Source organism: Fistularia commersonii, chromosome 10, assembly GCF_037954325.1.
Source record: "Fistularia commersonii isolate RoL2024-O1a breed Wild chromosome 10, RoL_Fcom_v1.0, whole genome shotgun sequence".
Lineage (NCBI taxonomy): Eukaryota > Metazoa > Chordata > Actinopteri > Syngnathiformes > Fistulariidae > Fistularia > Fistularia commersonii.
Window position 1 is genome coordinate 19,300,009 of NC_141293.1, and position 13,411 is coordinate 19,313,419.

Sequence of the window (13,411 nt, forward strand, 5' to 3'; positions counted from 1 at the left end):
CCTGCAAGGCCTTCTCTGCTGGCCTAACAATGACTGTAGGAGGAGAAAAAATTGATTTAGTTGCATCATTTTCTAGATGGAGTTTTGAAGAAAAGCTAGAAAGGTCGGGCAACTCCTAAGTTAGGGAACCTGTGCCAGGAAAAGGAATTGTCTGACATTTCAAGGACATGATGAAAGCGCTGGATCCAAAAACAGAGGAAACTATGTGGAGCTTCTTTCTCTCATTGCTGAGAGCAACACGGATTTACAAAGCTCACGGATAATCTGTACAACAGAATAATTGAACTCTTTCTGAGGAAAAAAAGGAGGATGGATTTTGTCTACAAATAATCAGAATTTTTGGTGTAAATTGCCACTATTTTCCCAAATAATCATGCAAGTTCATAAGGTTATTATTGGTGCTTTTTATGTGTCGCAGCTGTTTGCTGTAAAGGCATTTATTGTGGCTACACGAGTTATCTGTCTGCGATGCACCTCTCTTTATACTGCATTTCTGCATAATAAGAGTTTTTTTATAGCCATAAACTAATTATTGGGGGTGGATTGATTGGGAGCACCACTGAAGGCCCAGGCTTAAAATGCATGGCCCGCCACCGGTATACATTCTGTAAAATCACTCAATCTTAGAAAAAACACTTAAAATACAGTAAATCGCCTGCTGACTTCTGAAAAAGCATAGTTGAATTATTTTGAATAAAATCCGTATTTGAAAAAGTGTAATATTCGTCTTTTTTATGAATCGAATGCGCTGAGTGGATCGCCGTTGTATCTTAAGGATCCAATCACCACACCCTGAGTAATCACGTGGGTCATGACGTAGCCACCACACAAAACCACTCCTCGCGAGACTTCCGTCCTTCTTCTCCACATCTTCGGCGGAGGTTCAAGCTAGCACATCCAGCCCATAACGGTGAAATGCGGTCATTGTCACACATTCTTATGCGTCTCTGTGCAAACATGAACCCTGAAACAGCTGAGCCTCCGTGAACAGGTAATATTTGATGATTTTTTGAGTAAAAAGTACAATTATTCAGGCGGGTTTGAATCGAATCTGCTGCTATGCTAGCTGCTAACTGTCCGCCTGTCCTACAAACACGTGTTTGTTGAGCATGTCGATCTGCAACTTAAACCGGCGAGTTTTGCGTGAAGAATAATGGATAGTGAAAATAACCTACGCTGCAACGTGGGCTACTTTTAATTATTATATTTCGCGTAACTTAAAAAGCTGAATGGTGGTGTTATAATGACAAATTGTCTATGTACGAATACGTAATGAATGTCCGAATTCCTTCGCTATATCGACAGGTGGCTGAAGAATGCTACTCCTTCACGTCCAAACGAAGCAAAGTACTGCATTAAGACAAACGCCAGGAGGATCTTTCAGAAGAAGTAAAGTAGCAATTATTGTCCCAAGTGTTTTTTTTTCCTGAATCTCATGTGCAAAATGATGATGTTTGTTATCCCTGTCTGAAACGATGTGTGGAAAGCAATGGTATCTGACTTCCATGGATCATCTTCACATGCCTTTGCAGAAGAGACAGCTGTTAACGAAATGTTCTTCAACAGGGTCGCAATTCTGCTGGTCATCGATTGGAAAACTTTGGGGATCTTTACAAAAGGTTTGTATGAGTCCTCATTTCTTGTCCTGCTTGACGCTCTTTCGGTGAGGAAATTTGCTGCATAGGAAGTGCCGTCTGATGCGATAACTGAAGATGGCAAAAGCTGTTCTGAGAATTGTCAGACCCATTAGTTTTAAGTTTCCCCATCTCTTATTGCGGTGATCTAAATGTACCGTTGCCTCCGACAGGTTTGAAGGAAAAGTCACGATGGACCTGGCGCCTGGCAAGAACTGAATCAGTAAGTGGGGTTAGACTTGGCATCATTTGAAGCCAGTGATGATAAAAAGTTATCCCTGTCTGAACCCTTGTGTGGAGTCATGGTAACCTGAGGCTTTACTAATAAAGGACAAAGTTAAGTGGTTGAATCCTGTAAAAAAAATGTGCTAATGTTTTTTTTTTTAACTTTCAGGTGAAGTCACTGGGCGCAGCGGCTGGAATGACCAGATTTGACGCCACTGAGAAAGAAGTTTTATTTAATTCACTACTCTGTCCGAATACATTCACGAAGATCTATGTTGTTGACAATATAATGGTCGTGTCCAGCATGACTGTCAGTGTGTACTGAAGGATGATCTGTGAGACTTCTTTTTCAAGTTTTCCAGGAATATCTGCTCTTCTTGAAGGTATTCACGGTCCTGTGGAACAAATTCATGTGAAATTTAACGTCAATGAAACTGTCGTAATGTTTTTCAGACTCTGCTTCAATGTTCAGTGTACCGTATCATTCACAGTAAAGTTAAATTGAGCAATAATTCTCAGGTGGTAGTGGTCATTTCAATAAAGCAAGATACAATTGTAATATTTAATTTAATTACTGATTTAATATCATGATTAAATCACTGAGCACATGGAATAGAAATCACTGGCATATAGGAGGTTAAGGGTAATGGTTTCAAATGGGTAGCTGTGGCATGTATAACTATATACCAGTAAATTGAACCAATTCAGTAAAAAAAAAGTCAAATCTTTCATCATCTAACTCACAAATAGTGAGTAAGCAAGAGTTTTTTTGATGAACCGGTTTTCCATGTAAGCACCAGAGTCATTGCCAATTCTGTGGAATATAAATCACTGTTGATTTGTATTTAAAGTCCCCCAGACTGACCTTTTCTGCGGTGTACTTCCAAAGAGCCAGACTGGCTTGAAGCGCCACCGACTGTGCGTTTGCAAACACGGCTTGAGGTGGACTGCTGGGCTCAGGGATTGTTTTCCCCGAGTCTACAGGGGAAGGGAAAAACTTAAGATAAATTTTGAATCACTTTTGAATCAATAACATGAACTGATGGCTAACGTGACACTTGCATCACCTGGTAAAATGGGTGAAACGGCTGGAATGGAGAGGCGGGGAGGTTCCATTTTCACCGGCTCCGTGTCCTTCAGCAGGTAATTCAACCGCATTCTCTCCTGCCACGAAGCCCATATTTATTTCTGTTTGTGTATTTTGGGACGAAGCGTCACGGGACACCTGGAAAGGCCTACCTGCAGCGCACGTTGCTCTTGCTGCCGCAACCTTTCTGTGTGGGACTGGATGTTCTGCAGCCTCGCCTCATGTAAAGCCTCCACACGCCTCGCCTCCTGTGATGCTCGTTCCCCCTCCTCGTACTTTTCTGCAGCTAGCTGCAAACCACAGGTGCTTAGTTGTCCAAAATGTCACCCCTATCTTTTACACTTGGCAAACTACAAGAGGCAGCTTGCACAACTATAAAAAGATGTGTCAATAGATCTAACGACTGATACGCTTCCTGAAACATTGCCTGATGCGTGTTAGCACTCATTCAATATGAAATTGGACGGGTACCTTGCTAAATGCTTCTACTTCCTGGGCTCGCTCCTTAAGTCTTATTGCCGTGCTGCTTATTCTCTCTTTTTCTCTGTCCAATTCCTCTCGTAGTTGGTCCAGGCGCTCGCTCTCCTGTGTCACTGCCATTTCCTTCTGTTTAAGATCGGCGCCGCGGAGCTTCAGGTCAGCCTGCTCCTACAACAAGGAAGAAGGAGAGGGCAGTGAGCCAGTCCTTAGTTGTGGACGAAACACTGTTGGTAATATTTCTGGGAGGGAAACCACTGGATTCATTTATGAATGGTGGTGTGGAGCAGTGGAACAGGTTTCCTTGGCACAACAAACCTTGAGTCATGTTAAATCTATTTATGTGTTGTGAACCTGAAAAATTGTCAGCAATAACAAGTCACACAATTTGTGCCCACTGGTTTGTTATGAAAGAGGAAAAACAAATTCACCTCGAATAATTTCCTCAGCAAATTAAACACAAAATTGCATTAAATTACTAAGAAAAAGTGAAAACCTACATGCGAGTTGAAATTACCTGAAAGTTTTTTGTTGAAATTAACTGATTGAAAAGTTCACACTTTGTTTGTTTTTTTTGGACTAAGAAACTTGAAAACATTTCCATGAAAAGTTGAAAACTGGTTTGCATACAAGGATCGATGAGGAAATCTGAAAGATTCATTTAGCATTTTACATTTGTGTTAAAACGTACAGAAAAAGGAAAAACAAGTCACTACTGAACCGAATCGATCCCAAATGTGTCTGGCATGTAGATTGTACTCTTAACCTCGGACGGACCGCTGACCTGCGCCAGGCTGACGATGGAACCCTCTCGCCTCTCCAGCAGGCTGCTGACCTCACGCTCGGCCCTGTCGTGCCGCTGCTTCTCCTGGGCGTGGAAGCGATTCCACTCGGAGGCCAGCTTCCTCCTCTCTTCTGCACAAAGCTGCATCACTGACTTTTGCTCCTCCAGCAAGGTGCTCTGATGGGAAGGGGAAAAGGGAAGGTATAAGTTCACGTCTATCTTTGACGATCTCGTCGACGAGAGTCGAGCTGACCTTGGCTCTTTCGAGCTCCTCTCTCTCCATGTTGATCTGCATGCTGTGGGAACGCCGCTCTTCTTCCAGACTCCTCTGGGTGGACTCAGCCTTGGCCTGCTCTGCGGTCACCTTCCAGCGCTCCTGAGTCACAAGAAAATGACATCTTGAATCCTGCTGCGTAGAAAAATGATTCATGCAGTGATGTGGTTTCTGATGTGGTTTCCAGCAAAAAAATGTCCCACATGCTTTGTTCCAGACCTTCTCAAGCTGCCTCTGCTGTTCGTTAAGCTGAGTGTCCATCCTGGAGATGATTTCCTTGAGGTAAGCTCTCTCCTCTGCCATGGCTTTCTGCTGCTGAGCCAAACGCTCCTGCATTACTGACACACATTCGGAGAGACTCAGGGATCCGGTTCAACACATGATTTCTGGCCATCGGTTCGAGGTACCGCTAAACATTTATCCCTTTAACATGTATCTGTTGGGGAGTGATTTCAGCGAGTACAGATTCACTCATAAAAATTGCTATACTTCGCAGCTGCTCGTCTCGGTGTCGGGCGCCCTGCTCCAGACCGTGAGCTGTGTGTTCATGCGTGCTCTCGATCCGGGACGAAAGACCTTCCAGCCGAGAGGAGAACTGTTCCATCTGCTCAATCACCGCAGTCAGAGACCTGGGTGGACGAGGCACCGTCAACAATAAAAAGATAGTACTCTGCCTACATTTATGGTAAAATGCGGCCACAAAGTCATCATTTTCGACCGAACTCGCTAACCTGGTCTGAGAGGTCGCACTTGTAACCGCATCGATCTCCTCCTCTTTTAGCCTCTTCAGTCTCTGGACCTGGTCTTCATGGTCCTTCTTCATCTCCAAGACAGATTTCCTTGAGTGTAAATGATAAAACTTAAAAAAAAAAAGTACATCCAAATGACAATACTTTATGAAGAATATAGCCCATTATTATTGGGTTTAGAAGCAGTTCTAGTAACTTGCCTGCATATTTAACAGATGTCTTTAAGGTATTTTTGTACTGTATTTTCGGGTTCTGGATTCTGGGCACTACTCACTTTGTTGTCCAATCACCAAAGTAAACCCTTTATGATCAATATCACAAATTGATTTTCTATCAGCGTCTGTCGGCCACGTGCCGGTGAAAAATCGCCACCATTCACTTTTTTAACTCAACATAAAATGTGCCACTATATCTCAACAAAGTAGATGAGAAGGACCCTGGTAGGAGGTTCACCTCTGAAGCTGGCGGAGCCTCTCCACCTCCCGGTCCCTGTCCTGCTGGGCTTGGGCCAGTTTCTGCTGGTACTGGACCTGCAGCACCGAACGTTCTTGCTCTGCCGCTTGCGTTGCTGCGGCCAAACGATCCATTAGATCTTCACACTCCTGACGCATCCGTGTTTCCCTCTGGACTGCCGACTCCTCCAGAAGTTTCACGCGAGTCCTGCCGGTGCACAGAATCATCTGCGGTGTTTAGCATGCAGACACACTCACGGGAGAATTGATGTGCATTACATTTATACCTTTTTGCCTGAAGTCTTAAAACACTGAAACTAGAAGTTGTGTAACAACTACTTTGGCCCGAAACATTATGATTAAGAAACTATGAAATTACAAACCGTGAAATGTGCTTGATGACCTCTAAATTCACAAGAAATTCTAAAAATCACTCTGTGGGTAAAAGTTCCAGAAAGTAAAGAAAATTTTTAATTTTGCACCCAAACCCAATTTGTAATTAAAGGAAGGTTCAACTGTAAGTTGAATAAATACATTTCTTTCCCACTTAGATGAGATGAGATGAGAACAACTTTAGTTTCAAGCAAAAACATAACAGTAATATATAATAGTAGGAAGGAGGAGGAATAAGAAATACAATAAAATATAAATGGTCAATGTTAAGGCTATCAAGTGTTTTAAGGTCTTAAGTACAAAGATTTGAAGATTCAGAAATATGACAGCCTTGGGGAAATTAGTACTTGTGTGCATTCTCCGTGAGTTCCAAGTCCTTCTTATGACGCAGCTGGATGTTCTCCAGCAGCAGTTGGTTTTGGTGTAGCTCCAGCTGCAGGGCCTTTATCTAGACGAGAACACACACCGGCTTCAGGCTGGGGAACGATGGAAGGCGGGACAGATGGAGCGGCGCCCATGACTGTTCTGTCCCTCCTCAAAACATCAGCGCTCACGTACCTGTCCTTGTAGCTGGATGATGCGAGCCGGATGATCTCCATGCTGCTGCTCTCTCTGCGTCAGGCTCCGCAGCGCGCCAGCATCCACGACACTCCCGAGACCAAAGAACTGAGACGGCATCATCTACCGGAGACAAACGTGGACGTCCGTGTCTTCACGTGTTGCACGAGCGTGTCAGGTAGAGGTGAGGGAGACGACGCTCACCTGCTGCTGCAGTAACAGCTGCTGCGGACCGTCGGCCGGAAACGTAACCTGTTCACAGGAAGGTCGTTGATTTCTTTGATTTTTACCAAGTTGTGACATTTTTTGCAGAGAGCAAATACCTGTTGCAGGACAGCTTCTGATGCATTTTGCGTTTCATTTTGTTGCCGAAGAGCCGGAAAGGAAAACAAAGTACTGAATGTGATTACGGCATGGGGTAAAAATGAATCCACAAACCTACTTTCTACAGAGCAAAGTTGCAGAAGCACTCTTGGTGCCGAGGTGTGAACTGTCGGTAATGCTGGCCAGTGGGTAAATTCTGGGATATTTTAAAAGGCCGCTGTGTTGGAATCATGAATTTGAATAAGATGTAAGCAGATACACCAGACTGTAGTTGTACGAACCGCACCAAACGTCTTTTCTTTGACAAATGTGTTCTTAATACAGTTTGTAATGATCCCGTCAGCGTGAGTACCGTATTTTCTGGACTATAAGCCGCTACTTTTTTCCAAGGTTTTGAACCATGCGGCGTTTACAAGAGTGCAGCTATTCTGTGGATGTTTCTTCCACCGCTGGGGGGCGGAAGTAAAATCCAAAATAAGATAAGACGTATGAATCAATGCAAAGAAGAATAGCAGAAAGAGCGGATAAAAAGCAGATAGAACACGCACGACAAATTACTAACCGGTACTTATTTTCAAATCCTCATCCCTTCATCATGGAAACCACAAGAGGAAGCTCGTATGATGCAAGTTTTAAGTTGAAGACGATCAAACTTGCTATCCACGAAGGAAACGCAAGCTTAGCATCAATGAATCTATATGCAATGCCAAAAGTCGAAAAAAGCTTTCAGAGGACATAAAAGCAGGTGGCCTGAACTTGAAAATGTCCTGGAGGACATTTCTTTTCAACATAAATATCTGCGGCTTATAGCCTGGTGCAGCTTGTATATATATTTTTTTTTTAACTTTTTTTTTTAATAGAGCGGATGCGGCTTATTTACAGGTGCGCTCTATAGTCCAGAAAATACGGTAGTGATTGGGAGTATCGTGTGTGTCGGAGTGGATACCCGGCTTCATCTTCTCATCCGTCAGAGGGGTGGAGTGAGCGATGGGGTTCGTCTGCAGAAGAGAAGCGTTGCTAAAGAAAACACAAAGAAAATTGAAAAACAGGAAAAAGTACAGAGCGCAGCCACTGTTGTCAAGACATTTTCTTGTGAAAAGCCTACCCAGTTTCTTGAAAGATCACGGGAGTGTCATCTCTGCTCCTGGAGGCTTGTGATGGGATTTGTTTGCTAAAAAAAAAGAACAAGTCATCACCTTACTTTTGACGCTAATCCACCTACATTTTATTTTGCTTCCTCTCGTTAGGACCTCCTCACTAGGCTTTTGTTTGGATGTGATGAAACATTTTTGCTTTAGAAGTTATTGTTGCGGATTTGCGGATCTTTTTTTTCTTCCATTCCCTTGGTTTCGTGCAAAGAAATGTAAATAAACTGGGAAGAAACTCAAAATCAGCAAAAATATTGTGATGGTTAAAATCGGCAATAAATCACCTTAAACTATTTAAACTCATTCGTATATGTCAGCTGCTTTCGAGGGGTAGCTGTTATTTTGGAGGTGAAAATCTGAAAAGTATGACAACCCCTGGTCTCAAAAAAAGGTCCAATAATTAACTATCATATGACGGTCCTTTTGTCATTGTTTGGATTTTCTCCATTACCTGACTGATGACTCCAGGTTGACCTCTTCTCCGAGTTTGGGAGATTCCTCCTGCTTGGAGCTTTTAGCCTCAGAACGCGATGCCGGTAAAGTCTTCTTCCTGCTGAGCGCTCCTGCCAACCAGTCGTCGTCCTCTTCTTCCTTCTTCTGGTGTCTGGAGATCTCTGGCCTCATTTGTTTAGTGACGACTTCACTCTGAGTTGAGGCTTCTGCTTGTACATTTATAGCAGATGTGACAGGACCGCTGGTGAGCGAAGGTCTTCTCTCTGATGAGGGAGAGGAAGAAGCTTTCGGAGACTCGACGGGGGTCTTCTTTCCTTCGACGTCGGCGTCTTCGTAGCTTTGCTCGTCATTGGTTTTGAGGCCAAGCCAGTCGGCTGAGCTGCGGGTACGAGTGGAGGCCGGGGTGGTGGGCTTGTGTTTCTTCTCGGGGGTGGAAATACTGATATCCTCGGTAGAAAATCTGAGGTTATCATGAAAAACGATCGAGAAAAAGTTGGGACGACGTGTCATTTGGACGACAGATACTCGAACACACAAGCACACAAACCTGACGGACTGCCGGCGGGATTCACGACCTTCAGTATTGGGACCCAGAGTTGGCTGATAATTCCCAAACGTGATGTCGTCATCTAAGAGTGTCTCTAGGAGATTCGATAACAGCCTGTTTTATCTGTTGCAGGTAATTATTGAAAACCTGTAAAGGAGAACATCCTGATGCTCCATTACCTTTGACAGTGGGGGTCTGCTTCTTGTCCAGAGGCTGGGGCTCCTTCTGCTCCTTGGTCTCAGCCGTGGGAGGTGGCTCCAGGTGACGAGGTGAATTCAAGCTCTCCAGAATCTCGCCCAGTCTGGTCCGAGCTCTCTGAGGCGGCTCACTACTGAGATCACACGCAGCATTGAGATATGTCGCTACAGGAGTACAAAAAGGCACTATTTGACTACTTCCTGGAGGGGTCTTGAGCCCTACAAGTACATCCTGGGGTTTTTATTTGCTAGCATCGGAAATACTTTGGAAAGACGAGGTTCTGAACAGTTTCGGGCTGTTTTTGAGACACAACCGGGAACACTGACGCTGCAATTATTTATCACCTATGAGTGCCAAAAACAGAGTGAAAACAAAGCAGTTACCTTTCCTTTTTAGAAAACAGTGTAATCTCTCTTTTCCTGGGCTGGTTTAGATCACTGTCAAACCCAAGTGCATCCATAATGTCGTCCTGGTCATCCTCAAATGTAAGTTCACTTCTCTTATTCGCCGCTTTAGCTGAAGAAATATTCAAACGGTCATACAGCGGTTAGTGTGCAGCGATGATAGTGAGGAAAAAACGTTTTTAGGGATATTGACGGCTCAACTTTTTTCAGGTTTTGCAATAGGGGATGCTGAAGGAGACTGCAGAGATTTTTCAGTTTTGGTCTGTTTAACACTGGCTTTAGATTCAGCATTGGTTTCATCAGGAAGCAGGTCGTCAAGGAAGTCTGCCTGCGGATCATCTAGATCTGTAAAAAAGCATAAAACACAAACTATCTGACTCGGAAGTTTGTTTACTGCTTCTTATGATACAGAGTCATAAATATAAAGTACCACACATTATTCGACAGTGACTTGTAACAAGCTGAGTGACACGTGTAAATGATTTCCTGCTTGGTACGCTGAGCTAGCTATTACAAGCAACTCACTCACTTGAAACTCTAGCACAACAATTTCCTTCGGGATGAATAAAGTTGTACTTATTCTTATTCTTATTCTCACCTCCAAAGTTGAACTTCTTGTATTTACGTGAAGATGATGCAGGACTTGGCCTCGCCTCCGCTCTGATTTCTTCTAAGTGGAATGAGGAATACTCCGTGTTCAGCAATTGCTGTTCAACTTCATAAACTTCAAGGTCAGTTGTAATGTGTGGATAAAAATGTAAAATTATTCATGCATTACCTGCTCCCTGAGGTTTTGAAGTGTACTCTAATGGATCTTCATTATCAATCTGCTTTGTTTGTTCTGGCGCTGAACTTGTTTTTTTCCTTGATCCAAAAAGGTCAGCATCCATATCATCTATGTCCTTTGCAGCAAGAGGAGAAACAACAGTCTGAGCTCGTGCAAAGTCAAAACCAGGCAAAAACCCAGACGGCCCTTTATTCCAAACATTCACTTACCTTCATGTTCTTCAATATTTCTTCAGGATCTGCAGCAGAGATGTCTGAGTCCTTGGACAAAAAAAATTCAGAATAAAATAAACACAAAGATTAAAATATAACCATCATGCTGCTATTGCACCATATAGCATTTTGGTACCTACTAGTCTTTGCACAAAACTGAACACAAAACAAACACAAAAGCAATCTGCTGCTACACTCTCATGATATCAAAAATTAGTCTGTATTTGCGTACACTTTATACACTTAAATAACAGTGCATTATATTGCTTATTTGTATTATTAGTATTATTTTCATTTTGTTAATTTTATGTCCCCACGGGGTTGTGAGAAACGTCTTCTCGATTCCTCAGTACGTCCAGAACATGCAGAGAAATTGACAATAAAGCAGACATTGACTTTACATGTTGCATTTCACAGGTCAGTCTCCGTACCTCTGACAGCCCGACGTCCTTCTTTGCGTCTTCTGTCAGCAAACTGTAGATGTTGTCAGTTGCCGCTGAGCTGGAGGACGAAAAGTAAATGACGCACATGGAAGAAATCCTTTCGAAATTGTATTCAACACATTCATTGTTTCAACCTTACCGTGTTAGTAATGCACCACGGGTCCCTCTCACTGGGTGTTCTAGGGAGAAAAATATTATCAACATAGAAAGTTCAGTGATAAAACCACTAAAAAAATAGAGAATAACTTAGGTATGCGCTCCCTTACCCTGCTCGTCAAATAAGCTGTCAAGCAATTCCTCATCTTCAAAAAAACCTGACAACCATTGAGAGATACACGTTACAAAACTTTTTAGCTCTTTAATAATAATAATAATAATAATAATAATAATAATAATAATACATACGATTTGTATAGCGCTTTAACTAATAATGTGACTGTTTATTTGTAAATACAGAGTCGTGCATAGATGTCTAAAAGCTACAACATATAACAATCAAAGCTCTGCTGTATTATTATGTAATTAAATATACAAAACTTTCCATTGATACAAAACTAGGGGAACTTACTTTTTGACTGTTTACCTTTCAGCCTCTTAGCCTGTAAGAATAAATGAATCATTAGTTATAAATGCATCATACATCAGTGCATCATACAACAATTGTTTAGTCGTCTAAACGCTTGCATTAAACAAAAAACAGGTCAAAAGAAAAATCTAAGAAAGTTTAAATGAGAGTAAACTCACCATGATGAATCTGTGCTGCCAGTAGTAGCCTTAGCATTCAAGCTAGTAGCTAGCAGTTAGCTAGCGTCTCGTTTCCATGGGTAACCGCTCCTGTTCGGATGTGAAAGACAACATTCACGACGGTCTGAAGCCCAAAGTCAATGTTAAACCTCTCAAAGATACAAAAAATATTAAAAATCTGTTCATTCATTTAAATATCGAGTCATTGCTGTCGACAATTCTGTGTTCAAATTGACACCGCCTGACCATTTTGATGGACCACGTTACTCAGCTAACATTAAATCGACCGTATAAGACGAATAATACAACTTGGTTCCCTTGACTTTTAGCTTAAATCGTTAATTCAATAACATCCCTTGCCAATAAATGCTTGTTGTGATTCATGATCGCTGACCCCATTACGACCTGCAGAGGCAGCGGTGGATTGTGGGTAATGTAGTTTTTCGCCTGCTCAGTGCTGTTAGCATCCAATCCAATCCATGTAGATTCAATTTAAAATAAAATCACAGCAACTCTTTGGTCAGCATTTTTACTTATTGTTAGAAATGGACCTGCTTTTCCGTTGGCCACGACACCCTCACCAGCAAGATGTTGTTGTCAAAAAAGAGAAAGATGGACATAAAGTGTAGGGTTTTCCAAGAAAAATGGACCATTTCTGATTAGTTTGTTGAGATTCATATGAAATCTGTATGCTCAGTGTGGATGCTGCAAGTTTTGGTGCAACTACTAGACTCGCCGTGATGGAAAACACAACAAAATGCACGGAGAACTGAGAAGATGGAGCTGATGCGTAGTGTTATTAGATAAATTAATGAATTTCATAGTGAGATTGCACTTCATTGCATATAAAAAATCACATCACATCACATCACATCACATCAAATCTTTGTACTTTTTTAAGACCTTAAAACACTTTATAGCCTTGACTTTGACACTTTATGGTTTTATTTGTATTTCTTATTTCTCCCTCCTTCCTACTATTATTTATTATTGTTATGTTTTTACTTGAAACTCTGGCACAACAATTTCCTTCGGGGTGAATAAAGTTGTCCTTATTCTTATTCTTATTCTTATTCTTATTCTTATTCTTATTCTTATTCTTATTCTTATTCTTATTCTTATTCTTATTCTTATTCTTATTCTTATTCTTATTTACCGGTTCTCTTTTACACTAAAACAAAGGAAAAATAGGCCATTTCTGGCCCTTGGACCAAAATGACTTTGACACCCCTGATCTCTATCATTGTCATCATTCTGGAGGTACACACACACACACACGCACACACACACACACACACACACACACAAAGAGAGAATAACAAAACAAATGAAAAGATTTTTGCAATGTTCAGATGTCAGATTTCATTGCAAGAAGTTAAGAATCACAGAACTTTTTGAAGATCCCTTCAAGGCCAAAGAGCTAGAAGATAAAGATTATTCATGGACATTTGATGGCAGAGAATTATCGACGGCTTGTGTTTTTGTGTTCAGATGATTTAGTTGTAGAGTGGGGGAAAT

General features: G+C 42.0%; 1 protein-coding gene, 1 long non-coding RNA gene and 2 other non-coding genes across 6 annotated transcripts; 3 read left to right on the forward strand and 1 right to left on the reverse strand.

The window, feature by feature from the left end:
* The first annotated feature begins 853 nt into the window (after positions 1–853).
* LOC147230725 (uncharacterized) lies at positions 854–2,174 on the forward strand. The gene is made up of 5 exons (XR_015106732.1): positions 854–991; positions 1,306–1,389; positions 1,567–1,619; positions 1,808–1,857; positions 2,029–2,174. It is a non-coding gene; the product is annotated as an uncharacterized LOC147230725 (long non-coding RNA).
* Positions 1,660–1,733, forward strand: LOC147230726 (small nucleolar RNA SNORD49). Its single transcript, XR_015106763.1, has one exon. It is a non-coding gene; the product is annotated as a small nucleolar RNA SNORD49 (small nucleolar RNA).
* On the forward strand, positions 1,885–1,955 carry LOC147230727 (small nucleolar RNA R38). The gene has a single exon (XR_015106762.1). It is a non-coding gene; the product is annotated as a small nucleolar RNA R38 (small nucleolar RNA).
* fbf1 (Fas binding factor 1) lies at positions 2,071–12,283 on the reverse strand. 3 transcript variants are annotated; one of them, XM_086154226.1, is made up of 30 exons: positions 11,894–12,283; positions 11,718–11,748; positions 11,416–11,463; positions 11,289–11,328; positions 11,138–11,207; positions 10,704–10,754; positions 10,486–10,609; positions 10,306–10,374; positions 9,909–10,052; positions 9,687–9,819; positions 9,285–9,436; positions 9,106–9,199; positions 8,557–9,018; positions 8,063–8,128; positions 7,904–7,974; positions 6,957–6,973; positions 6,838–6,885; positions 6,634–6,756; positions 6,423–6,523; positions 5,684–5,890; positions 5,213–5,320; positions 4,971–5,110; positions 4,701–4,819; positions 4,461–4,583; positions 4,208–4,384; positions 3,418–3,594; positions 3,099–3,236; positions 2,927–3,023; positions 2,725–2,837; positions 2,071–2,254 (listed from the first exon to the last, which is right to left on the reverse strand). In XM_086154226.1, exons 1-30 carry the CDS (start codon positions 11,894–11,896, stop codon positions 2,171–2,173), a joined length of 3,330 nt encoding a protein of 1,109 aa, XP_086010352.1. In that variant the 5' UTR covers positions 11,897–12,283; the 3' UTR covers positions 2,071–2,170. The 3 variants fall into 3 exon arrangements, with proteins under 3 accessions (XP_086010352.1, XP_086010351.1, XP_086010350.1); XM_086154225.1 differs by having other exon boundaries at positions 9,285–9,433; positions 10,306–10,377; XM_086154224.1 differs by having other exon boundaries at positions 10,306–10,377.
* Between the last annotated feature and the right edge of the window lie 1,128 nt (positions 12,284–13,411).

What these genes read in the sequence shown, in the direction of transcription:
- fbf1 (XM_086154224.1), bottom strand. An exon ending in TCATCCAGCTACAAGGACAG is followed by an intron (nt 6,524 to 6,633) that starts GTACGTGAGCGC and finishes GTTCTCGTCTAG; the next exon opens with ATAAAGGCCCTGCAGCTGGA. An exon ending in AGGCTCCGCCAGCTTCAGAG is followed by an intron (nt 5,321 to 5,683) that starts GTGAACCTCCTA and finishes TTTACACTCAAG; the next exon opens with GAAATCTGTCTTGGAGATGA.